Consider the following 26,318-nt stretch of genomic DNA (forward strand, 5'->3'; position numbering starts at 1 on the left):
ACGTATTATGCTGTGGGGCACATTCTCCTGCGTTTGCACGGGACCTGTGGTGGCAACTGAAGACACACTGACAGCAGCGAACCACTCGCATCCGTTCATGCTTGATGTCTTCACCGCCGGCAATGTCATCTTTCAGCATTGCCCGTTTCTCGGAATCATAAACGTGCTAAGTGATTTGAGGTGCATTATAATGAAATCACGTTGATGACTCGGCAAACAATTCGCCTGATGTAAATCCTATGGAACCCATTGGAGCCGCTATCCGGAGCCATCACCGCCTACGCAAATCGGCGGCTCTTTATTTACGCGAATTACATGACCTGTGCGTAGACATCTAATTGCACATGCCTCTACAAACCTACCAAAAAACTGTCGGATCCCTGATGTGTTTAGTTGCAAAAATTGACAAAAAAGCTATTGAGTAAGTGGTCATAATGTTTTGGTTCATCGATATTCAGGGTGTTACAAAAAGGTACGGCCAAACTTTCAGGAAACATTCCTCACACACAAAGAAAGAAAAGATGTTATGTGGACATGTGTCCGGAAAAGCTTAATTTCCATGTTAGAGCTCATTTTAGTTTCGTCAGTATGTACCGTACTTCCTCGATTCACCGCCAGTTGGCCCAATTGAAGGAAGGTAATGTTGACTTCGGTGCTTGTGTTGACATGCGACTCATTGCTCTACAGTACATCAAGCACATCAGCACGTAGCATCAACAGGTTAGTGTTCATCACGAACGTGGTTTTGCAGTCAGTGCAATGTTTACAAATGCGGAGTTGGCAGATGTCCATTTGATGTATGGATTAGCACGGGGCAATAGCCGTGGCGCGGTATGTTTGTATCGAGACAGATTTCCAGCACGAAGGTGTCCCGACAGGAAGACGTTCGGAGCAATTGATCGGCGTCTTAGGGAGCACGGAACATTCCAGCCTATGACTCGCGACTGGGGAAGACCTAGAACGACGAGGACACCTGCAATGGACGAGGCAATTCTTCGTGCAGTTGACGATAACCCTAATGTCAGCGTCAGAGAAATTGCCGCTGTACAAGGTAACGTTGACCACGTCACTGTATGGAGAGTGCTACGGGAGAACCAGTTGTTTCCGTACTATGTATAGCGTCTGCAGGCACTATCAGCAGCTGATTGGCCTCCACGGGTACACTTCTGCGAATGGTTCATCCAACAATGTGTCAATCCTCATTTCAGTGCAAATGTTCTCTTTACGGATGAGGCTTCATTCCAACGTGATCAAATTGTAAATTTTCACAGTCAACATGCGTGGGCTGACGAGAATCCGCACGCAATTGTGCAATCGCGTCATCAACACAGATTTTCTGTGAACGTTTGGGCAGGCATTGTTGGTGATGTCTTGATTGGGCCCCATGTTCTTCCACCTACTCTCAGTGGAGCACGTTTTCATGATTTCATACGTGATACTCTACCTGTGCTGCTAGAACATGTGCCTTTACAAGTACGACACAACATGTGGTTCATGTACGATGGAGCTCCTACACATTTCAGTCGAAGTGTTCGTACGCTTCTCAACAACAGATTCGGTGACCGATGGATTGGTAGAGGCGGACCAATTCCATGGCCTTCACGCTCTCCTGACCTCAACCCTCTTGACTTTCATTTATGGGGGCATTTGAAAGCTCTTGTCAGCGCAACCCCGGTACCAAATGTAGAGACTCTTCGTGCTCGTATTGTAGACGGCTGAGGTACATTACGCCATTCTCCAGGGCTGCATCAGCGCATCAGGGATTCCATGCGACGGAGGGTGGATGCATGTATCCCCGCTAACGGAGGACATTTTGAACATTTCCTGTAACAAAGTGTTTGAAGTCACGCTGGTACGTTCTGTTGCTGTGTGTTTCCATTCCATGGTTAATGTGATTTGAAGAGAAGTAATAAAATGAGCTCTAACATGGAAAGTAAGCGTTTCCGGACACATGTCCACATAACATATTTTCTTTCTTTGTGTGTGAGGAATGTTTCCTGAAAGTTTGGCCGTACCTTTTTGTAACACCCTGTATACTTCTGTACAAGAGACACATTTCAATTGAAAGTCGCTTGCCTCATGTCAGCCGAAAAATACCGTTTGCTAAGTAAATAAGTCTTTTTAAAAGTAACATTTTTAAGGCTTAGTCCGCAATTTTCCTAGCACAATTAAAGTTCGATAACTACAATGAAGCGCTATAGAAGCTGGTATAGGCAAGCCTATTCAAATACAGAGATATTGTAAACATGCAGAAGACGGCGCTGCGGTCGACAACGCCTATATAAGACACCAAGTGTCTGTGCAGTTGCTAGATCGGTTACTGCTGCTACGATGGCAGGTTATCAAGATTTAAGTGAGTTTAAACGTGGTGTTATAATCGGCACACGAGCGATAGGAAACAGCATCTCCGAGGTAGCGATGAAGTGGGGATTTTCCCGTACGACCACTTCACGAGTGTACCGTGAATATCAGGAATCCGGCATAATTATCAAATCTCTGACATCACTACGGACGAAAAAAGATCCTGCAAGATCGGGACCAACGACGACTAAAGGGAATCGTTCAGTGTGACAGAAGTGCAATCCTTCCGCAAATTGCTGCAGATTTCAAAAAATGGTTCAAGTGGCTCTGAGCACTATGGGACTTAACTTCTGAGGTCATCAGTCCCCTAGACTTAGAATTACTTAAACCTAACTAACCTAAGGACGTCACACACATCCATGCCCGAGGCAGGATTTGAACCTGCAACCGTAGCGGTCGCGCGGTTCCAGACTGTAGCGCCTAGAACCGATCGTCCACACTTGCCGGCTGCAGATTTCAATGCTGGCCCATCAACAACTGTCAGCGTGCGAACCATTCAACGAAACATAATCGATGTGGGCTATCGAGCCCTTGATGACTGCACGACACAAAGCTTTACGCCTCACCCGGGCACGTCAACACCGACATTGGACTGTTGATGATGGAAACATGTTGCCTGATCGGACGAGTCTCGCTTCAAATTGTATCGAGCGGATGGACGTGTACGGGTATGGAGACAACGTCACGAATCCATGGAACCTGCATGTCAGCAGGGGACCGTTCAGGCTGGTCGAGGCTCTGTAATGGTGTGGGATGTGTGCATATCCCTGGAGAGTAATGGGATCCCTGGTACGTCTAGATACGACTCTGACAGGTAACACGTAGGTAAGCATCCTGTCTGACCACTTGCATCCATTCATGTCCATTTTGCATTACGATGGACTTGGTCAATTCCACAGGGCAATGCGACACCCAACACGTCTAGAATCGCAACAGAGTGGCTCCAGGAACACTCTTCTGGCCACCAAACTCCCCAGACATGAACATTATTGAGCATATCAGGGATGACTTGCAACGTGCTGTTCAGAAGAGATCTCCACCCCGTCGTACTCTTTATGGACAGCCCTGCAGGATTAATGGTGTCAATTCAGTACTGCTTCAGACCTTAGTCGAGTCCATGCCACGTGGTGCTGCAGCACTTCTGCGCGCTCGCGGGGGCCCTACACGATATTAGGCAGGTGTATCAGTTTCTTTGGCTCCTCACTGTAGTTTCGGTTGCTATCTGCAACAATCTTCAGATCCGTAATACATGTAGGAAACACAGCCTAAGAAAACTATGTAAAATCAAGTAGAAAACAGAAACATAGTACAACGCCGGAACAAAAATAAGGGGGAGCCAATTCTAAATATAAAAGTGAACATTCGACAAAGCCATATAACAGTGTGGTATAAACGACATTAATTGTAGTGTCTAGGTAGCCTGCAAACTCGGATCGCAAGGCAAAGAATCAAACCAGTCGTATTAATGAGTTTTATTACAAAAAGAAAATTACAATACTTAATATGTTCAAATGTGTGTCAATTCCTAAGGAACCAAACTGCTTAGATCATCGCTCCCTAGACTTACACGCTACTTAAACTAACTTATGCTAAGAAAAACATATACACTCATGCCCGAGGGAGGACTCGAGCCTCCGGCGTGAGGGGCTGCGCAGTCTGTACAGGGAGGTCCACTCAGCGTGCGACTGGCTGAGTGGACATCTACATCTACATCTACATTCATACTCCGCAAGCCACCCAACGGTGTGCTCCCTGCCGCCGTTGGATAAGCAGCCGAGCAGCAAGTCGTATACTCCTAGCTCACTCATTTGTTACATAGTTTAATTCTTAATTTCTTTGCGTGTTTTTGGTACTTGCATTGTTTAATTCATAAATTTCGGGCGTATTATAGTATTTGAGAGTTGTAGCATCGCGTTTTATTACCTGAATAGCGTAAATTCGCGTAGTCGTTTGTCTTCTGTTTTTGTTTTGAACGGCCAGTGTCGGTTGGTCAGTCAGTGTACTCCCTGCCGCCGTTGGATAAGCAGCTGCAGCAGCAAGTCGTATGCTCCTAGCTCACTCATTTGTTACATAGTTTAATTCTTAATTTCTTTGCGTGTTTTTGGTACTTGCTTTGTTTAATTCATAAATTTCGGGCGTATTATAGTATTTGAGAGTTGTAGCATCGCGTTTTAGTACCTGAATAGTGTAAATTCGTGTAGTCTCCTTCCGCCGCCGAGCAGTGTCAGCAGTGCGCAAGTAGCAGCATTACTGCATTTACTAGGCAATCTTGTATTTTAATAATAGTTTAAATTTTGTTGATTTGTTTGCGCTCTCTGTAGATTAGTTCAGACGTTCTTTGCAAAACAGTTTTTAGCATGGCTAGGGACTGCAACTGCTGTGTTCGGATGCAGGCTGAGTTGGCACCCCTTCGCTCCCAGCGTCAGGCAGTGTTGGCTTCGGTCACACAGCTTGAGGCTGTTGCTAATGGGCATTACTGTGGGGGTCCGGATGGGGGTTTGTCGGGGACGGCCAGCTCGTCCCACGCATCCCCTGATCGGACTAAGAGTGTGGTTGCCCGGGATACTGCCCGCATTGAGGCTGATCCCTCACCTGTGGTAGAGTGGGAGGTCGTCTCAAGGTGTGGCAGGGGGCGAAAGACATTCCGGAGGGCTGAACGGAAAGCCTCTCCAGTTTGTCTGACGAACCGGTTTCAGGCTCTGTCTGAGGCTGATACTAATCTTCGGCCTGACATGGCTGCTTGTCCTGTTCCAGAGGTTGCCCCTCAGTCTGCAAGATCCGGGCAGTCGCAGAGGGTGGGCTTACTGGTAGTTGGGAGCTCCAACGTCAGGCGCGTAATGGGGCCCCTTAGGGAAATGGCAGCAAGAGAGGGGAAGAAAACCAATGTGCACTCCTGTGCATACCGGGGGGAGTCATTCCAGATGTGGAAAGGGTCCTTCCGGATGCCATGAAGGGTACAGGGTGCACCCATCTGCAGGTGGTCGCTCATGTCGGCACCAATGATGTGTGTCGCTATGGATCGGAGGAAATCCTCTCTGGCTTCCGGCGGCTGTCTGATTTGGTGAAGACTGCCAGTCTCGCTAGCGGGATGAAAGCAGAGCTCACCATCTGCAGCATCGTCGACAGGACTGACTGCGGACCTTTGGTACAGAGCCGAGTGGAGGGTCTGAATCAGAGGCTGAGACGGTTCTGCGACCGTGTGGGCTGCAGATTCCTCGACTTGCGCCATAGGGTGGTGGGGTTTCGGGTTCCGCTGGATAGGTCAGGAGTCCACTACACGCAACAAGCGGCTACACGGGTAGCAGGGGTTGTGTGGCGTGGGCTGGGCGGTTTTTTAGGTTAGATGGCCTTGGGCAAGTACAGAAAGGGCAACAGCCTCAACGGGTGCGGGGCAAAGTCAGGACATGCGGGGACCAAGCAGCAATCGGTATTGTAATTGTCAACTGTCGAAGCTGCGTTGGTAAAGTACCAGAACTTCAAGCGCTGATAGAAAGCACCGAAGCTGAAATCGTTATAGGTACAGAAAGCTGGCTTAAGCCAGAGATAAATTCTGCCGAAATTTTTACAAAGGTACAGACGGTGTTTAGAAAGGATAGATTGCATGCAACTGGTGGTGGAGTGTTCGTCGCTGTTAGTAGTAGTTTATCCTGTAGTGAAGTAGAAGTGGATAGTTCCTGTGAATTATTATGGGTGGAGGTTACACTCAACAACCGAACTAGGTTAATAATTGGCTCCTTTTACCGACCTCCCGACTCAGCAGCATGCTCACAGCCTTCTGTGCACAGTCGTTCCCGACTGGCGTGCCGGTGCTTGACTTTACGCGGTAACTTTAATGTATATCAGTAACGTATCACTGAAAATATAAAATGCGGTGAATAAGCATAAGAAAGCATCGACAGCTGTAATCATGAAACAACATGCTTTCGTAATTACCAAAACAATAGTAGTAAGGAGTTGAAAACGTCACCGCGAGCAAGCAAGTTTGCAGACGTGTCGAAAGCATTGTACACCAGAAATCTCAAAAACCAAATAGTTTTTAACATATAAAGACACTAATGGCATAAAGTTAAAATTACAAGGCAGAGGTCTGTATTACGTCCTGCACTGGTAACATGCCGTTTGTACGAAGCACATCCTATGTAACTGGTATTAATTTATGAATAAAATCCTAGAAGCTTGTGCCTACCTCCAGCTAATTTTGAAACTATAAGTTATAAGTACAAGAAAGGGATCTGCCTTATGCAGGGTGGTCCATTGATCGTGACCTGGCCAAATACTCACGAAATAAGCGTCAAACGAAAAAACTACAAAGAACGAAACTTGTCTAGCTTCAAGGGGGAAACCAGATGGCGTTATGGTTGGCTCGCTAGATGGCGCTGCCATAGGTCAAACGGATATCAACTGCGTTTTTTTAAAATAGGAACCCCCATTTTTTATTACATATTCGTGTAGTACGTAAAGAAATATGAATGTTTTAGTTGGACCACTTTTTCGCTTTGTGGTAGATTGCGGTGTAATAGTCACAAACATATGGATCACAATTTTAGACGAACAGTTGGTAACAGATAGGTTTTGTAAATTAAAATGCAGAACGTAGGTACGTTTGAACATTTTATTTCGGTTGTTCCAATGTGATACATGTAGCTTTGTGAACTTATCATTTCTGAGAACGCATGCTGTTACAGCGTGATTACCTGTAAATATCACATTAATGCAATAATTGCTCAAAATGATGTCCGTCAACCTCAATGGATTTGGCAATACGTGTAACTACATTCCTCTCAACAGCGGGTAGTTCGCCTTCCGTAATGTTCGCACATGCATTGACAGTGCGCTGACGCATGTTGTCAGGCGTTGTCGGTCGATCACGATAGCAAATATCTTTCAACTTCCCCACAGAAAGAAATCCGGTGACGTCAGATCCGGTGAACGTGCGGGCCATGGTATGGTGCTTCGACGACCAATCCACCTGTCATGAAATGTGCTATTCAATACCGCTTCAACCGCACGCGAGCTATGTGCTGGACATCCATCATGTTGGAAGTACATCGCCATTCTATCATGCAGTGAAACATCTTGTAGTAACATCGGTAGAACATTACGTAGGAAATCAGCATACATTGCACCATATAGATTGCCATCGATAAAATGGGAGCCATTTATCGTTCCTCCCATAATGCCGCACCATACATTAACCCGCCAAGGTCGCTGATGTTCCACTTGTCGCAGCCATCGTGGATTTTCCGTTGCCCAATAGTGCATATTATGCTGGTTTACGTTACCGCTGTTGGTGAATGACGCTTCGTCGCTAAATAGAACGCGTGAAAAAAATCTGTCATTGTCCCGTAATTTCTCTTGTTCCCAGTGGCAGAACGGTACACAACGTTCAAAGTGGTCGCCATGCAATTCCTGGTGCATAGAAATATGGTACGGGTGCAATCGATGTTGATGTAGCATTCTCATCACCGGCGTTTTAGAGATTCCCGATTCTCGCGCAGTTTGTCTGCTACTGATCTGCGGATTAGCCGCGACAGCAGCTAAAACACCTACTTGGGCATCATCATTCGTTGCACATCGTGATTGATGTTTCACATGTGGCTGAATACTTGCTGTTCCTTAAATAACGTAACAATCCGGCGAACACTCCGGACACTTGGATGATGTCGTCCAGGATACCGTGCTGTATACATAGCACACGCCACTTGGGCATTTTGATCACAATAGCCATACATCAACACAATATCGACCTTTTCCGCAATTTGGAAAACGGTCCATTTTAACATGGGTAATGTATCACGAAGCAAATATCGTCCGCACTGGCGGAATGTTACGTGCTATCACGTACTTATACGTTTGTGACTATTACAGCGCCATCTGTCACAAAGCGAAAAAAGTAGTCCAACTAAAACTTTCATATTTCCTTACGTACTACACGAACGTGTAATAAAAAATGGGGGTTCCTATTTTAAAAAGACGCAGTTGATATCCGTTTGACCTATGACAGCGCCATGTAGCCGGCCAACCATAGCACTATCTGGTCTCCCCCTTCAAGCTGGACAAGTTTCGTTCTTTGTAGTTTTTTCATTTGACGCTTATTTCATGAGATATTTGGCCCGGTCACTATCAATGGACCACCCTGTATAGCTAACTGGAAACGTGCCATATGTAAGTGACAGAGCACATGTGAAAGTCAGTTGATAAAAACGTAAAAATAGTGCTAATGAATGTAAATAACAGAATAAAAGACAGATCATACGTGTGAGTCAAATGCCAATAAAATAGGATCTGCTTCCTACAAACCGCATGTAGACTGCCGTCTCCCCCTGATCATCTCAGGCTTCACGGAAGAATTCCATATTGTAGTGTCTGTGTTGTTCGAAGTACAAAGCAGTGTTCCTTCGGACATGCAAGGTTGACGAAATATGGAAGTTTGGGTCTGGCCGTGACACATACCTAATGGTAACGTGACCGCTCTGGGTTCGAGTCCCGATCCGGTACAAATTTTCATTGTCGTCGCTCAATTATACAGCTGATGGTTGTCCATATTCGCAACTGCGAATGCATTTCATGTAAGGTCCTGTAAGGCGACGCCCGCTTTCCTTCTAAGCTCCGCCTCTTACGAACTTGAGGTCGACATTTTGCTGTAAGCTAAGCCGTGTACCTTGTGGGCGCAGACTCGCCGTTCCGGACGGCGGTGAGCAGCGCCGTGCTGACGCTGCAGGAGCGCGGCAACCTGAGCGCGCTCAAGACGCGCTGGTGGAAGGCGCCCGAGGGCGAGGAGTGCCCCTCCGACGTGGACACGGTCGACAGCGCGGAGCTGGGCATCCTCAACGTGGGCGGCGTCTTCCTCGTGCTCTTCTTCGGCACCCTGGCCGCCTTCTCCGTCGCAGTTCTCGAGCTGCTGTGGAACTGCCGCACCATCGCCGTCGAAGAGAAGGTCAGCCACTCTTCACCCATTGGCGCACTCACCTACCTTCTGACAATATTTTTGTAGTGAAAAGCTCAGCGTGATTCCAGCAATCACTGAAAGTCCAATTAGAAGAAAAAAATATGACTAGGATTAAAGTGTTGAATACTGTAGCTATACTTGATTACGCATTAGAGGTAGATGCACTCGATTAAAAAAAAAAAAAAAAAAATGGTTCAAATGGCTCCGAATACTATGGGACTTAACTTCTGAGGTCATCAGCCCCCTAGAACTTAGAACTACTTAAACCTAACATCTAACATTAGAACATTACACACATCCGTGTCCGAGGCAGGATTCGAACCTGTGACCGTAGCGGTCGCGCGGTTCCAGACTGTAGCACCTAGAACTGCTTGGCCACTCCGGCCTACTGCACTCGATAACTAACAGTGAGTCATTTAATGGTAAAATCTTCTGACTCATTAGCTCGCATACGCTCCTCTTCAAACTTCTTTAAAGGTCTACGTTTCGCTCCCTGCGCTGGGATATTCTTCAGAATTTCTCTGGTGTCCCTGCTCGACTGATGACTGTCGAAAGACAGACTCGCCTTTACCCATAGAAGGCTGTTTTCCCTTACTTTCCTGGAGAAGTGAGCGTACTCGGTAAAAATTTTCAGGTGCTATTGCTGGTAAGTAACAGCTCTCCCTCAGTGGTAACACCGGTTCCCCTCAAATCAGCGAAATTATGCACTGCGGCCTTGGCTAGCTCTTGGATTGGTGACCGTCCAGTCTTGCGAGCGCTATTGGTACGCGGGATTCACTCAGTCCTTTCGAGGCAGATCCAGAAGCTACCTGATTTCGAAGTAGCTGCTTCGGTCACAAAAGCTGACAACAGCCGGGAGAGCGGTGTGCTCACCTCACGCCCATCCAAATCCGCATCCAGTGACGCCTAAAGCCTAAGGACGACACGGCGTTCGCCGGCCGGAGTGGCGGAGCGGTTCTAGGCGCTTCAGTCTGGAACCGCGCCACCGCTACGGTCGCAGGTTCGAATCCTGACTCGGACACGGATGTGTGTGATGTCCTTAGGTTAGTTAGGTTTAAGTAGTTCTAAGTTCTAGGGGACTGTTCACCTCAGATGTTAAGTCCCATAGTGCTCAGAGCCATTTGAACCATTTTTTGACACGGCTTTCGGTCAGCCCCGTTAGTGTCTGCCGAGACCTGTTCGGACGGCGTTAAGTTTAGTTATTGGTGATACGTCATCACTGGGTAAACACTGAAAGCACATACTAAAGGACAGGAAAAATCTAAAATATTAATGTTGTCTCACCTCGGTTGTTTCCTGGTAGTTCCTCGTCCCCCGTGTCATTTGCATGTGAGCGGGTAGCCACGAAAACAGGAGCTTATGGTCGTACCTCTGTTGAAATTGTATTTATTTTTCGATATTGTAACTGCTTCCCATACTTTGAACATCACTTTATCTGTATAGCACTAGTATGTTGTCACAATCCACAGTGTGGTCAGAAACAGTCTGAAGAGCTTGTAAGGATGTTGCAGGGAAGGTTGTACTGAGAAATAATTGTTAACAAAAAAATCCATACTTTGTGCCATTTCCGAGTTATTCAGCAATGAAATTAGCCAATTAGGTCGTTGGATGCAAATTCAAGGAGCCTGCTCTAGACAGTGTCGACAAACGTGGTCTTTCTTTGGTTCACATAGCTTCAATCTGTAACTTCCGAAAAGGCACGTTTTAACTGGTAATGAACACTTGAACAAGTGGTAACCCACGGACCCACAGCCTTTTATTACGGCAATTTAGCGCATGCAAGTGCTTCAGTTTGCCTGCGCGACGGCCTGATTGACTAACATCAATGCTAAATAATTTGGAACGGTGCAATGTATCTATTTTTTTATTCTCAGCACGGTCTCCCCTGTAACACCTTCACATGCTTTTCTGTCTTGTATAATCTGATTAGAATGTATTTCTTTTATTCCCGCCAGTGATCACAAAACTTTTGGCCCTTAGACCACCGGTTTCGGTCAGCAATGACCACCTAGAGATCTGTTTTAAAACATGCCCTAATGAAATAAAGCCGTAGTGGCATTATATTAAGACATATTGTGAAACAGATCTGAAGATTGTCATTGTTGACCGAAACCGGTAATCTAATGACCAAAAGTTTTGTGATCACTGGCAACAATAAAAGAAATATATTCTACACTTCCTGGATTGCTATTTTAATCTGCAGCAATGCCGCAACTTTTGTAACCTCATTAGATCCTCCTCGGCGCTCCGCTGTCATTGATTTTAATATTTTCCTTAAACGTTAATGGCGATCGTGCACTTTAACTTGATCTTTTACTGCACTTAGAGTTTCCCCCCGGGTATACTTTGCCACGAGCGCACGTCACTTCATACAGAGCTATTCTGACAAATGGGGACCAGCTGCAGGATCAAATGGACATATCGTCTGAAATGCATCCCAAGGAAGGTACACGCTCTTTAAGGCGGAGATAAAAAATACTTAACAGTGTAGGTTTCAACGATTGAAAGCACACATGAAGACGTGCAGGTGAATTGAAGTTGTTCTGCCTATATTAGTATTTTGGCTCCACATTCAAGACGGCAGTGATCAGGAGCACCGTCATATACACACATCAAAAAAGTTTTGCATCACCCCGGTTCCCATAACTCCTGAAGAAAGACGTTAACTGTGGATACTGTGTCACAGACACAGTTCCTTTGATTCTACAGGGATGTCATAAAACTCGCCCAAAGATGTAAACAACCATGCATGAGCAGTGCCTATTAGATGGAGGGGGTCCGACAGCCGATCAGTTCCAGTCAACCATTCCTAGACGGTCAATACCGCGGTTCGATCGCGTCCGCATTGTTACTTTGTACAAGGAAGGGCTCTCAACAAGGGAAGTGTCCAGGTATCTCGGAGTGAACCAAAGCGATGTTGTTCGGACATGGAGGAGATACAGGAAGACAGGAACTGTCTGTGACATGCCTCAGTCAGGCCGCCCAAGGGCTACTGCTGCAATGGATGACCGCTACCTGCGGATTATGGCTCGGAGGACAGCAACGCCACCATGTTGAATAATGCTTTTCGTGCAGCCACAGGACGCCATGTTACAACTCAACTTCGCGCAATAGGCTGCGTGATGGGCAACTTCAGTCCCGACGTCCATGGTGAGATCCATCTTTGCAACCACGACACCATGCAGCGCGGTACAATGGACCCAACTACATGCCGAATGGACCACTCAGGAATGGCATCACGTCCTCTTCACTACTGAGTGTCGCATATGCCTTCAACCAGACAATCGTCGGAGACATGTTTGGAAGCAACCCGGTCAGGCTCAACGCCTTAAACACACTGTCCAGTGAGTTGGCATTATGTGGAGCCGACGTACGCCGCCGGTGGTCATGGAAGGCGCCGTAACGGCTGTACAATACGTGAATGCCATCCCCCAACCGATAGTGAAGCCATATCGGCAGCATATTGGCGAGGAGTTCGTCATCATGGACGACAATTCGCGCCCCCATCGTGCACATCTTGTGAATGACTTCCTTCAAGATAACGACATCGCTCGACTAGAGTGGCCAGCATGTTCTCCAGACATAAACCCTGTCGAACATGCCTGGGATTGATTGAAAAGGGCGGTTTATTGACTACATGACCCACAAACCACTGTGAGAGATCTACGCCGAATCACTGTTGAGGAATGGGACAATCTAGACCAACAGTGCCCTGATGAAGTTGCAGGTAGTATGTGACGACGAATACGGGCATGCATCAATGCAGGAGGATGTGCTGCTGGGTATTAGAGGTACCGGTGTGTACAGCAATCTGGACCACCACCTCTGAAGGCCTCTCTTTGTTGTGGTACAATATGCAATGTGTGGTTTTCATGAGTAATAAAAAGGACGGATATGATGTTTATGTTGCTCTCTATTCCAATTTTCTGTACAGGTTCCGGGACTCTCGGAACCGAGGCAATGCAAAACTTTTTTAATGTGTATCCACATTACCCTTTGTATCAATAAAGGCATGTCTTCGAACAATGGAGGAAAGGTCAACCACAGGAATTTCTTATATGCATCACCTGTGAAGCGATGTGGCCAGGCGATGTGGCACGATGACTTGTCCCACGAGGAGACGGCCAATAATCCTCGTCCACTCACTGAGGCTGAATGGGTGCTGATGGTTCGCTGCCACCGTACCACGGTGATCCTCCATAGCCCAGAGATGGGTGCTGTAACGATTGATGACACTGCTCCTCGAACAGGTAGGCTCATGTGTGGATAGGGTGGATGACAGATATCCCAGTACTGTGGTAGCCTGTGCAACGAACCAGTGAAAACATCGTCGCTGCGAAGGCAAGTCCGAGGGTAGGAAGGTTCCTGTTTAGGGGGAATGTTCCGCGCGGTTTTCTGGCTTACCCACATAATGGCAGGCCACCTATCCAGCACTGATACCAGAGTCACCGTCAAAGATTTTTTATCTCCACCTTCGAGTGGGTGTACCTCCCTTTGGAAGCATTTCCAGACATACATTCATAGAAACGTTTTTGCTCCTTATCCTCTCAGGACCGTTTTCTTAGTCCCCCCCCCCCCCCTTTAACAAAATCATCCTATACACTCTCACAGCGCCGAGGAGCTCAGGCATGTGCGTCATAGGTCGGAAGAATTCTTTTGTGTTTTTTTGACTGAAAATGTAGTACGTATACTATTCCTCCAAAGGTTCTGCTTATGTGGTCATTAGTTTAATCTAGTCTTGTTTGCATTATTATTATTATTATTATTATTATTATTATTATTCCTCTTCACCTGAACGCCCCATTTATAGAAAAGTTGTCATAGTCATTGGTCATTAATGTTTTCCTAAGAAACTCAAGCTCTGATCACTAGCTCTTATTGTCACTGGTGCGAGTTACGTGGAACAAGAGAATGCACACAAACTTCTTTGCGTGTTTTCCCTCGTTCCACGAAACTCGCATTTCAAGCAGCCAGGCTTTAATCGACCGGCTGTCCCCTCATTCGCCTTCATGCAGGCCAGCACTCGCCCATTGCGACCCAGAACCACATGTCCTACCATTCGGCGAAGGAAGCATGACGAAATTTAGATTCAGCCTAGTCTTAAGTTCAGCCTAGACTTAAGTTGCTTGTATAACTATGCTCGAGTGAACCACCGTGCCGACCGGAGTGGCTGAGCGGTTCTAGGCGCTACAGTCTGGAACGGCGCGACCGCTACGGTCGCAGGTTCGAATCCTGCCTCGGGCATGGATGTGTGTGATGTCCTTAGGTTAGTTAGGTTTAAGTAGTTCTAAGTTCTAGGGGACTGATGACCTCAGAAGTTGAGTCCCATAGTGCTCAGAGCCATTTTAACCATTTTTGAACCACCGCATTAAGAGGCCTAAATAAAAATCCTGTAAACTAGTAATGTTACCAGTACAAAAACCATTACTTCGGCTCTAGATTAACATCAGACAGCGATTAATATTGTTGTGCCACTCTGGCACCGCTAAACGCACGCAATGATTCGGTTCAAATGGCTCTGAGCACTATGCGACTTAACTTCTGAAGTCATCAGTCGCCTAGAACTTAGAACTAATTAAACCTAACTAACCTAAGGACATCACAAACATTCATGCCCGAGGTAGGATTCGAACCTGCGACCGCAGCGGTCGCTCGGCTCCAGACTGTAGCGCCTAGAACCGCACGGCCACTCCGGCCGGCCGCAATGATTTATCGGGCGACCAACCAACTGAACATCTTGGTGGCAGCACCGCATTATGTGGCCTAAATAAAAATCCCATAGAAACGTTATGTTACCAGTATAAAAACAATAACTGTAGCTGTAGATTAGCATCAGACAGCAGTTACATTTGTTCTGCCACTCCGGCACCGCTAAACACAAGCACCGATTTATCGGGAGACCGACCAACCGAGCAACTTGGTGGCAGCCTCTACTCGGACCGACAAACAGAACGCAGCGATCGCCGCATCGCCCTGTCCCTGCCGCTGGCTGCTTGTTGTTTACGTTAGGTTTGCTGACATCACATTGCTCGAGGTGCTGCTCAGTGCAACAGAGACAAAAAAACTTGCCTTTTCCTTGGTTGTTTTAGAACTGAGAAGGTCTGTAAATGTCAGAGAAAGCTATAGGAAAAGAAATTGCTTCCTTAAACAAAGAAATTCACCCACGCTTCATTACTGAAGGATCTGGGATTCGACGATTTCCGATTTTTTTTTAATTTTTTTTTTATTTTTAGAATGGATAAGAAATAGTTTTCTGGGCTGCTAAAATCGTCAAGCCGCTTTCGACGAAAACGAATACCATTAGTGTGTTGAGAATAGCTATAAGCTTTGAGGAGAGGCTCTAACTGTGTCAATGTTCTTAGCTCCGGTACTGACAGAACTTATCAAGATCTTTAGTTCACTCCAGCTATATCTCCACAGTTATTATGTGAAATTATTCCTGAAACCGACAACGTTATTTGCCGAAGAAATAAATATCAAATAACAACAAATGGTGTTCATGTAAATATTATATATATTTACTTATATTTGTAGCATAAAAGATGTCTGCTATAAGCTTAAGGGGCTCATTACAGATTGAATGTGGAAAGACTACAAATGTTCGTGGCCACACATACATTAGAAATGAAACATTTAGCAACTGTTTGAGCTGTATCAAAATTCGACACTTTGTTCTTCATAGCAGTAGCCGTGACGGTAGGTGTTTTTTTATACTTCCAGCAATGAAGCAAGAATATTTTACGAATACGAGACTGTCGACTGTTTGTATTTTTTTTTTTGTACTTTTATTTCCACCATCTATCGGAAGTTAAATTTAAAAACCGAAATACAGTGGGCGAACTTTTATTTATTTAATATATATCTTTTATTGTCTCTGTGGGCAACTTAAAAACTTTGCACATTCCTCAAAAAATTAAACAAGTGCTTCATTTTCTGGGTCTCAATTGGTGCACTCTCGGACATTGTGTCCCACAAACATCTGCAATCTTTAAACTTCTCCAGAAAGTCTATCTTCAAAATATCTTTGTTCGCATGCCTTCTTCCGCAGCAGCAATTATTATTGGTTTTTTCCGTCTTAAGCTTACTGTAACTAATTAAAGAGTATTTTACACCAGACGTATTTCGCTTTTATTTGTTAAGCATGTTCTGTGGTCATTCTAGAAATTACTGATCCATAGTCAGGGGATAACTCCTAATGGGCTATGTGGTTTTGTGGGATTTTCCACTAAATGGATGAACTCTGTGTCCTGTGAAGCTCTGCCCGAGCATACCACTCAGAATTTTTGTTCATCGCGGTTAAATCATCAACATGTATCGTAAGATTCAAGAACGTACATTAGTATTGGGTTACTATCGTGGCATGGACTCAACAAGTCGTTAGGTATCCCTGCATACATACTGAGCCACACCGCCCGTATAGCCGTCCACAATTGCCAAAATGTCGCCGGTGCTGGATTTTGTGCACGAACTGCCCGTCTCGATTATATCCCATAAATGTTCGATGGGATTCATGTCAGGCGATCTGACTGTACAAGCCAGTCGCTAGAACTGTTTGGAATGTTCTTCAAGTCATTTGCGAACAATTGTGGCCCGGTGACATGCATCATGTCATCCATAAAAGATCCATTGTTGTTTGGGGACATGAAGTCCATGAATAGCTCCAAATGGTCTCCCCGTAGTCGAACACAATCATTTCGAGTAAACGATAGGTTAAGTTGGACTAGAGGACCCAGCCCATTCCATGTAACCACGGCCCACACCTTTATCGAGCCACCACAGTGGCTTGTTGACAACCTGGATCCATGGCGTCACATTCCAGAATCGGGGCTCGTCTGATCAGACCAGGGTTTGCGGTCGTCTAGGGTACAACCGATATGATCACAAGACCAGGAGAGGCGCTGCAGGAGACACCATGCTGCTAGCGTCGGTCGTCTGCTGCCATAGCTCATCATTGTCAAATTCCTCTCTCTCTCTCTCTCTCTCACACACACACACACACACACACACACACAGCGTTAGAACGAATACGTTCGTGTAAGATCCACACTGATTTCTACGGTTATTTTAGACAGTTTTGCTTGTCTGTTGGCACTGACAACTCTATATAAAAGCCGCTGTTCTCGGTCATTAAGTGAACACCGTCGGCCACTGTGTTGTCGGTGGTGAGAGGATATGCCAGAAATGTGGAATTCTGGGCCCACTCTAGACACTCGTCAATCTCGGAATATTGAATTCTCTAATGATTTGCGAAATGTAATGTCTCATGCCTCTAGCACGAACTACCATTCCACGTCCAAAGTCTGTTCAATCCCGTCGTGTGGCCACAATCAAGTAGGAAACCTTTTCAGATGACACACCTGAGTACAAATGACATCTCCGCCGATGCACTGCCCTTTTATACCTCTTATACGCGATGCTACCGCCACCTGTATATGTGAATATCATGTTTGCCCTTTTTGATTTTTATAGATTAAAATTGTTCAAATGGCTCTGAGCACTATGGGACTCAACTGCTGAGGTCATTAGTCCCCTAGAACTTAGAACTAGTTAAACCTAACTAACCTAAGGACATCACAAACATCCATGCCCGAGGCAGGATTCGAACCTGCGACCGTAGCGGTCTTGCGGTTCCAGACTGCAGCGCCTTTAACCGCACGGCCACTTCGCCCGGCTTATAGATTAAAGACGTTATTCCTTTACGAAGTTGTCGTGCAGTTCCTGCCTCCTGTTTACATATTCTGCAAACTATTTCTTTTTCCATCGTTGATAGCGGATGTTGCCGTCGAAAGACTCTTGGTTGTTCATTAACTCCTCGCAATTTTTCGCCTTTTTTGAAACCACTTTTCCTTACGCTACATAGGCGTTATTTCCACTTCGCTTAACTTTCTAGAACTTCTCAACAGAAAGAAATTGCAATTAGATTTGTTTCGCGCTCGGCAGATTGTTAATGTTTATTCGTTTGATTTTCCGTGAAGGCTGTGAGTGTTGCCAACCTCTGAATGCGTATTTTTATTTCATTTATTTGCTTTTTTTTGTGTGTATGTGTGTGTGTGTGTGTGTGTGTGTGTGTGTGTGTGTGTGTGTGTGCGAGCGTAAGTGTAGCAGTGTGGGTGTGTAAATTAGTGAAGATTTCTTATATGCTCAGTAGAGACGTCTGTGGGAGGAGAGGGAGAGGAATAAAGTAGTGGTTCGAGTATTGGGGAATAGGGATTATAGGGAAAACAACTATGGGGACACGGATGTGGTGAATGGGTAACTGGCTTGAGGGAGGGGCGTCAGTGAGTAAGTGACATATGTAAGGATGTGGTCATACGTCTGTATTTAAAGTTGTATTATGGGTGTCTATTAATATCAAAGTTCCGTCCTACGCACATCCTGTCATGAAAGCCATATTTCAAAACCGTTTATCCTGCTCGCAGTGACAAGACAAATTTTCATCGGGCGGTTGGCAAGACAGCGGTACACTCGGCACAAATTGTTTGGAGAAGTGGCGGCGGTGAGGGGAAGAGGCCGTGGCTGGTGGCGGGGTAGGAGAGGGGAGGGGGGGGAGGTGACTGTCGGGTGGTCACTCCAGGAGTCGTTAGCGCCAGGATTTCACCCGGAACAAGTCCCGCCCACTCACCCCCGGTTTTCCCGGTCTTTGTTCGGCGCCTGGGCTTGGTTTCAGTTGACCCACGTGGTTTACTGCGTTTGGCTGCACTTGGAGTGAATGTTAAATTAATATCTTGCTAGGTCCTAAATTTTGCCACATACTTAAAAGACACGTTGCAAAAAACGTGCACAATTGGCCTCAGCTGAGTCAGGTACTTCCACAGCAAACATAAGAGAAAACAATTTAGCACTGAATTCTTTAAATACGAGAACTCAGTATTCAGATGAATAGCCTATGAAGAAACATACTTCAATGTGAGAAAAAGCACCCAAAGCTAAAACAGGAGAAACCTACCCTCAAAGAATAATTTGCTTGGAGAAAGAGGAACCACGGTTTTTAGAACTCAGACAGTATATGCCAAACAAGCACCAGTGTTCACTATAATTCCAGAGGGCTTCAAAATTGCTTTGTTCTTGCTAGATCAATCCAGGCTGTTCTTGCGTGTTATTCACTGAATAGTTTTGCTGAAAAGTTTTAGGGGTGGAAGAAGCGCTGGCACAGCATGAAGGACGTTTTACAGCCGTGAAACACTGCAGCATTTATTTCCTTCTTAACTGCTCTGTGACAAACATACACATCATCATTATTATTTTTAAAAATGGTTTGAATGACATGAAATTAATTTATCTTTTGGTTAAAAATAGACAGAACAAAGAATAACGACAGATTACTGTCCTGAGGCGTTTGCAACAGCATATAGGACACTAATTACACAGGACCGCCACAATTCTTTATAACCTCGTTTATAATGCGCAAGTATGGCATTGGAAGAATTTAAAAGTTAAAATTCACCCATTACCCCTGCAAATACTAATGAAATATGTCATATAAAGCCCGCATCTCGTGGTCGTGCGGTAGCGTTCTCGCTTCCCACGCCCGGGTTCCCGGGTTCGATTCCCAGCGGGGTTAGGGATTTTCTCTGCCTCGTGATGGCTGGGTGTTGTGTGCTGTCCTTAGGTTAGTTAGGTTTAAGTAGTTCTAAGTTCTAGGGGACTGATGACCATAGATGTTAAGTCCCATAGTATTCAGAGCCATTTGAACCATTTGTCATATAAGTAAATATCTTACTGCTTTCATTAGGCAGTTCTACTTCATGGCATTCTTATATTCTTTAATTTTCGTGAGCTACTATGAGGGTCTACATAAACAAAACGACTTTCACTTATTTATGTATACCGTTGATTTTAGACAACAGAGTTAGTCGACTGCATCCGCGGCTTTACTACCGACATGAGAGATTCAAAACCATTGTTTTCGCATTGTATGTTTGCTCTGCTGTTTCTCTCAAATAAACGTACTATAATAAGTGAATTAGTTAATGAAAATTTGTCCGTATTGCCTTTCAATAACATCACGTTATTTTTTGTTTTCTACTGCTGGCGATGCTTTCAATCCTCTATAAATATTTTTATTTCTTTAATAATACGCATTCGTATTATATTACTATCCAGAAAGACTTAAATTTCTTATCATTACTAAATTTCATCACAGTGTAATATGTGTTGGACTGTGACGATAACAACTTTGATGTAACTTCCAGTTTGCTGAACTGGCGGCTGTTTAGGGAGGACCTTCTACTTTGGATAGGCGTGGAGGGGGGTGAATGGGCGGGACTTGTTCCGGGTGAAATCCTAGCGCTAAGGGCACGTGGTCACTCCCAACAAACTGGCCGCCAAGGAATACCGGTGTGTCGGTAGCAGCAAGCCTACACACGTACGCTCTGTTGATCGGACGGCCGGTAAATATTGTGTGTTTTGGGCCCATAACTAAACAACTGAACACACAACATTACTTTCCGGAATGTAAATGTCGTGTGACTAGGGCCTCCCGTTGGGTAGACCGTTCACCGGGTGCAAGTCTTTCGATTTGACGCAACTTCGGCGACTTGCTCGTCGATGGGGATGAAATGATGTTGATTAGGACAACACAACACCCAGCCCCTGAGTGGAGAAAATCTCCGACCCAGCCGGGAATCGAACCCGGGCCCTTAGGGTTGACATTCTGTCGGGCTGATCACTCAGCTACCGGGGGCGGACATTACCGGAATAAATTTCTGTAACTAATAGTGAGTTGTGAAAACTGCAAACAACTGACAACTGATGTAATACTCTTAAATTTTTTCAGTAAAATTACAAGCACTGAGGCTCGTAGAAATAAGCTTTCACAATCTTAAAAATAACTCTAATAGCATTGGCCTAGTAAAACTTGCAAACACGTTAGTCTAAGACGAATACAAACAGGAACCGGCTATTTCCCGATCAAACTTTAAGTGTTTCTATTTAAAACAAATCCATTGCTTGGTTGTGTATTGCTTCTAGTTCCATGGCAACTCTTCAGCTCCTCAGCAGCATCATCCTCATAAATCCGCGGAACGCAATGCTGCTTGGCGGATCAGCTGTTCTTTGCCGTATAAATGCAAGAGATTTGTGCTGAACTTAATTAAACCATTTTTCCCACTTTTCACCCTCCTCCCTCCAATCATAAAGCATTAAGGTTCATTATCTACCAATGTGTATATTAATACTTTAGGGGGAATAAAAAAATGTAACTGTACCCCTCCAATATTATTGCAATTCAGTTCTCTTAGCACCATTTCATAACCAATTAAGAGTTCTACAGCACCGATAACATTTGAAAAAAGCTTGAGCTTACTAGTGTGTATTTCAGGAGTACTTATTCTTGTAGAAACCTATGAGAAAAGTATTCAAAAGGTTGGTTAGTGGATTCACAGAGTCGCAATTAGCAACAACCGAACATCTCAATTAGAAATTCTTGAAAGACGAGTCACTGTAAGCTATTTCCTATAGGTGTCACTAGCTCAGATGTTGCCCTTAACGCTACACTATGTTTGCAGATAACGCAGTGGGAGGCGCTGACGTCGGAGCTGAAATTCGCGATGAACTGCAGCAACGACGAGAAGCCTGTGCGCAAGGCGCACGACGCAGACGCTGGTGGCGGCGGCGACAACGACGCGGACGTTGACGGCGAGGACGTGGAAGGGCTACGTTACGGCAGCCGCTAGACGCCTTCCAGCGCAATGGCGGCAGTTCGGTGGCGCTTCCACTTTTATAATTTACTGCTGCTTGGGCTATGTGGTTTCGTGGGATTTTCCACTAAATGGATGAACTCTGTCTCCTGTGAAGCCCTGCCCGAGCATACCACTCAGAATTTTTGTTCATCGCGGTTAAATCGCCAGCATGTATCGCAAGATTCAAGAACGTACATTAGTGTTGGGTTACTATCGTGGCACGGGAAACATTACACTGAAACAGAAACATGTTTGAATTTCAGGTTCTGTGTTATCCATCTAATTACAATATACTGTGAGTCTTAGCCGGAAGACAAAAATACGAACCTAAAAAAAAAAAAAAAAAATGTTTTTGAGGCACTCTGTACGTTTCGAGAGCAACTTTTTATGTGCTTGCAACATTCCTTCACCTTCGGTCATAAGCTTTTATGGGTGTAGTCAGTTACAATAAAATTCTTCTGGTTATGATAGAGATGCTGTTGAAGAAGACTTCCCGCGCGGTATTTCACTTTATCAGTGGGCTGTACCACTCAGTTTTGGCTCATGTAGGGCGTGCTGCGATGTTGTTGTTGTTATTGTTGTTGTTGTGGTCTTCAGTCCTGAGACTGGTTTTGATGCAGCTCTCCATGCTACTCTATCCTGTGCAAGCTTCTTCATCTCCCAGTACCTACTGCAACCTACATCCTTTTGAATCTGCTTAGTGTATTCATCTCTTGCTCTCCCTCTACGATTTTTACCCTCCACGCTGCCCTCCAATACTAAATTGGTGATCCCTTGATGCCTCAGAACATGTCCTACCAATCGATCCCTTCTTCTAGTCAAGTTGTGCCACAAACTTCTCTTCTCCTCGATCCTATTCAATACGTCCTCATTAGTTACGTGATCTACCCATCTAATCTTCAGCATTCTTCTGTAGCACCACATTTCGAAAGCTTCTATTCTCTTTCGTCCATGTTTCACTTCCATACATGGCTACACTCCATACAAATACTTTCAGAAGTGACTTCCTGACACTTAAATCTATACTCGATGTCAACAAATTTCTCTTCTTCAGAAACGCTTTCCTTGCCATTGCCAGTCTACATTTTATGTCTTCTCTACTTCGACCATCATCAGTTATTTTGCTCCCCAAATAGCAAAACTCCTTTACTACTTTAAGTGTCTCATTTCCTAATCTAATTCCCTCAGCATCACCCGACTTAATTCGACTACATTCTATTATCGTCGTTTTGCTTTTGTTGATGTTCATCTTATATCCTCCTTTCAAGACACTGTCCAGTCCGTTCAACTGCTGTTCCAAGTCCTTTGCTGTCTCTGACAGAATTACAATGTCATCGACAAACCTCGAAGTTTTTATTTCTTCTCCATGGCTTTTAATTCCTATTCCGAATTTTTCTTTTGATTCCTTCACTGCTTGCTCAATATACAGATTGAATAGCATCGGGGAGAGGCTACAATCCTGTATCACTCCCTTCCCAACCACTGCTACGATACTATGGCTCAAACAAAGAATTAATTATGTAACTTTTTTTCGAGGTTATAATTGAAACTTGATGCTACCCGTCGCACGCACTGGACGCTTCATAAAAAGTTGGAGCAAGGCAAGGACAGGTCACATGCGCCTACATTGCAACACTGTGGTATTTTTACATATTCACTGATGGAGTATAGCACCGAGTTTGAAAGTACTACGAGTGTATGATACGGTTTGGACGGCTTAACGATTCGAGTGTGACAGAACATAAAAAATAGTTGTTGTAGACTCATATTCTTGATAAGGAGCTATTCGTTGTTAAGGGAAAGATAAGAGACACGGTTGAAATAATTAAAGATCCTATTAACACACACCTCCTCAACAATCTTTCACCATCTTCTCTGCCGACAATAGCCTATCGGTTGACTGCAACCGCGTACCTACTAGTTGTAACTGCCGACTGCAGCGCGGATCACTGGGCGATGCCCAGGAAGAGGGTCGATCAGGTTCTAGAGGGCATCGACTGGGAAGTGAAGTCATGCCGACTCCAGTGCCGTGTCCAGCTGCGCTAGATATCTCGGTTGAGGCGCAAAGAGATCGATCGAGGTGGTCACACAGATTCTCAATTGGGTTTAAATCCGGGGGTTTGGTGGCCATGTAAGTGTGGTAAACTCACCCTGGTGCTCTTCGAACCACGCACGTACTGTGTAACGCATTGCTTTGTCCTGCTGGTAGATGTCATCATTCCGAGGAAAAATGTAGGGTGGACATGGTCCCCATGGATAGATGCGTACGTGGTTGAAAAACTGTACCTTCCAGTATTACGAAATCACCCAGGGAATCCCACGAAAATATACCATAGACAATAACACTCTCCCCTCCGTCCTGGACTTCCGACAATTGTTGCAGGGTGTTTTCTGTCAGAAGTTTCGTGCCCGATGTAGCATAAAACGAGATTCTTCTGGAAAGGCCACCTGTCGCGACTCGGTGGACGTCCAGCTGCGGTATTCGATTTCAGCATTCATCACTGATGAACAGCAGTCAGCACGATGCGTGAACCGGCGCCTGCTGCAGAGACCCATATGCAGCAACTTCGCTGAACGGTCTTTGAGGATACACTGTTGGTACGCCTTTTTTCAACTGGGTGGACAGTTGCTCAACAGTTGCATGCCTACTCGGCCGTACACATATCCGCAGCCATCGACCATACCTGTCATCTATGGTGTATGGTTCCCCAAATTAGCCTAGGCGCCGGTTTTGGATAGCGGTATTTTGCCATGCAAAATACTTTAACCACAGTGGTACGAGAACAGTTTACAAACTCTGCCATTTCGAAAATGTTTCTACCCTTGGCCCGAAAGCCAATAATTATGCACCTTTGGATGTCAGATAAATCTCACCGTTTCCGCATTATGACAACGACTGTACTGTTCCGCGTCCCGTTACACGTTTTATAGACGCTCCGCTGGCAGTGCTGCCACTTGCCCTCTGTGAGAGGTTATTGCAGGTTCTACATCTACATCTACATCCATACTCCGCAAGCCACTTGACGGTGTGTGGTGGAGGGTACTTTGAGTTCTCCCTTCTATTCCAGTCTCGTATTGTTCGTGGAAAGAAAGATTGTCGGTATGCCTCTGTGTGGGCTTCTCTCTGACTTTATCCTCATGGTCTCTTCGCGAGATATACGTAGGAGGGAGCAATATACTGCTTGACTTCTCGGTGAAGGTATGTTCCCGAAACTTCAACAAAAGCCCGTACCGAGCTACTGAGCGTCTCTCCTGCAGAGTCGTCTACTGGAGTTTATCTATCATCTCTGTAACGCTTTCGCGATTATTAAATGATCCTGGAACGAAGCGCGCTGCTCTCCGTTGGATTTTCTCTATCTCCTCTATCAACCCTACCTGTTACGGATCCCACACTGGTAAGCAATATTCAAGCAGTGGGCGAACAAGTGTACTGTAACCTACTTCCTTAGTTTTCGGATTGCATTTCCTTAGGATTCTTCCAATGAATCTCAGTCTGGCATCTGCTTTACCGTCGATCAACTTTATATGATCATTCCATTTTAAATCACTCCTAACGCCTACTCCCAGATAATTTATGGAATTAACTGCTTCCAGTTGCTGACCTGCTATATTGTAGCTAAATAATAAAGCATCTTTCTTTCTATGTATTCGCAGCACATTACACTTGTCTACATTGAGATTCAATTGCCATTCCCTGCACCATGCGTCAATTCGTTGCAGATCCTGCTGCATTTCAGTACAATTTTCCATTGTTACAACCTCTCGATATACTACAGCATCATCTGCAAAAAGCCTCAGTGAACTTCCGATGTAACCGACAAGGTCATTTATGCATATTGTAAATAGCAACGGTCCTACGACACTCCCCTGCGGCACACCTGATATGAGTCTTGACGTCGAACATAGGCAGTGGTCACTTAACGTAATTGGTCCGTGTAAAAACTACGAGTTTTATTTTTCATTTATTGTATCGGGATGAGTGGCGCAGCGTCGCGGCAGATATTTATTTCTTTACCTTGTGACAACAATCATATGAAAATTATTTCGAATTAAGCAGTCTCCTTCTCCCGTGTTTGCATCATCCAGCCACAATACGAGTTCTTTGACACCATTGTCAACAAAGAGCAATGCGACGCAGCAGTATAAAGATAGCTATAGTACCATAAAATTACCAATACGTTGATACTCCTGACGAAGACCACTCAGTAGCCCCAACACCGGAGAATTTTATCCCATGACTTCATAGCAGTGTGATGAATTTTACTGAAATATTTCGATACGTCGTATCTCACGCAATAATAACCTACATTCGCATATTTTGTGAATCC

The 26,318-nt window shown here is 45.2% G+C and overlaps 1 protein-coding gene across 1 annotated transcript in view; it reads left to right on the forward strand.

Moving 5' to 3' along the window:
• The window catches only part of LOC124594291 (glutamate receptor ionotropic, kainate 2-like), a 212,001-nt gene extending 189,693 nt beyond the window's left edge, over positions 1–22,308 (forward strand). Inside the window, exons 16-17 of the mRNA XM_047132654.1 lie at positions 9,036–9,298; positions 21,817–22,308. Coding sequence (XP_046988610.1) covers positions 9,036–9,298; positions 21,817–21,984 — 431 coding nt within the window. The 3' untranslated portion in view covers positions 21,985–22,308. The remainder of the gene's footprint in view (positions 1–9,035; positions 9,299–21,816) is intronic.
• The last annotated feature ends 4,010 nt before the right edge of the window (positions 22,309–26,318 follow it).

Source organism: Schistocerca americana, chromosome 2, assembly GCF_021461395.2.
Source record: "Schistocerca americana isolate TAMUIC-IGC-003095 chromosome 2, iqSchAmer2.1, whole genome shotgun sequence".
Classification (NCBI taxonomy): Eukaryota; Metazoa; Arthropoda; class Insecta; order Orthoptera; family Acrididae; genus Schistocerca; species Schistocerca americana.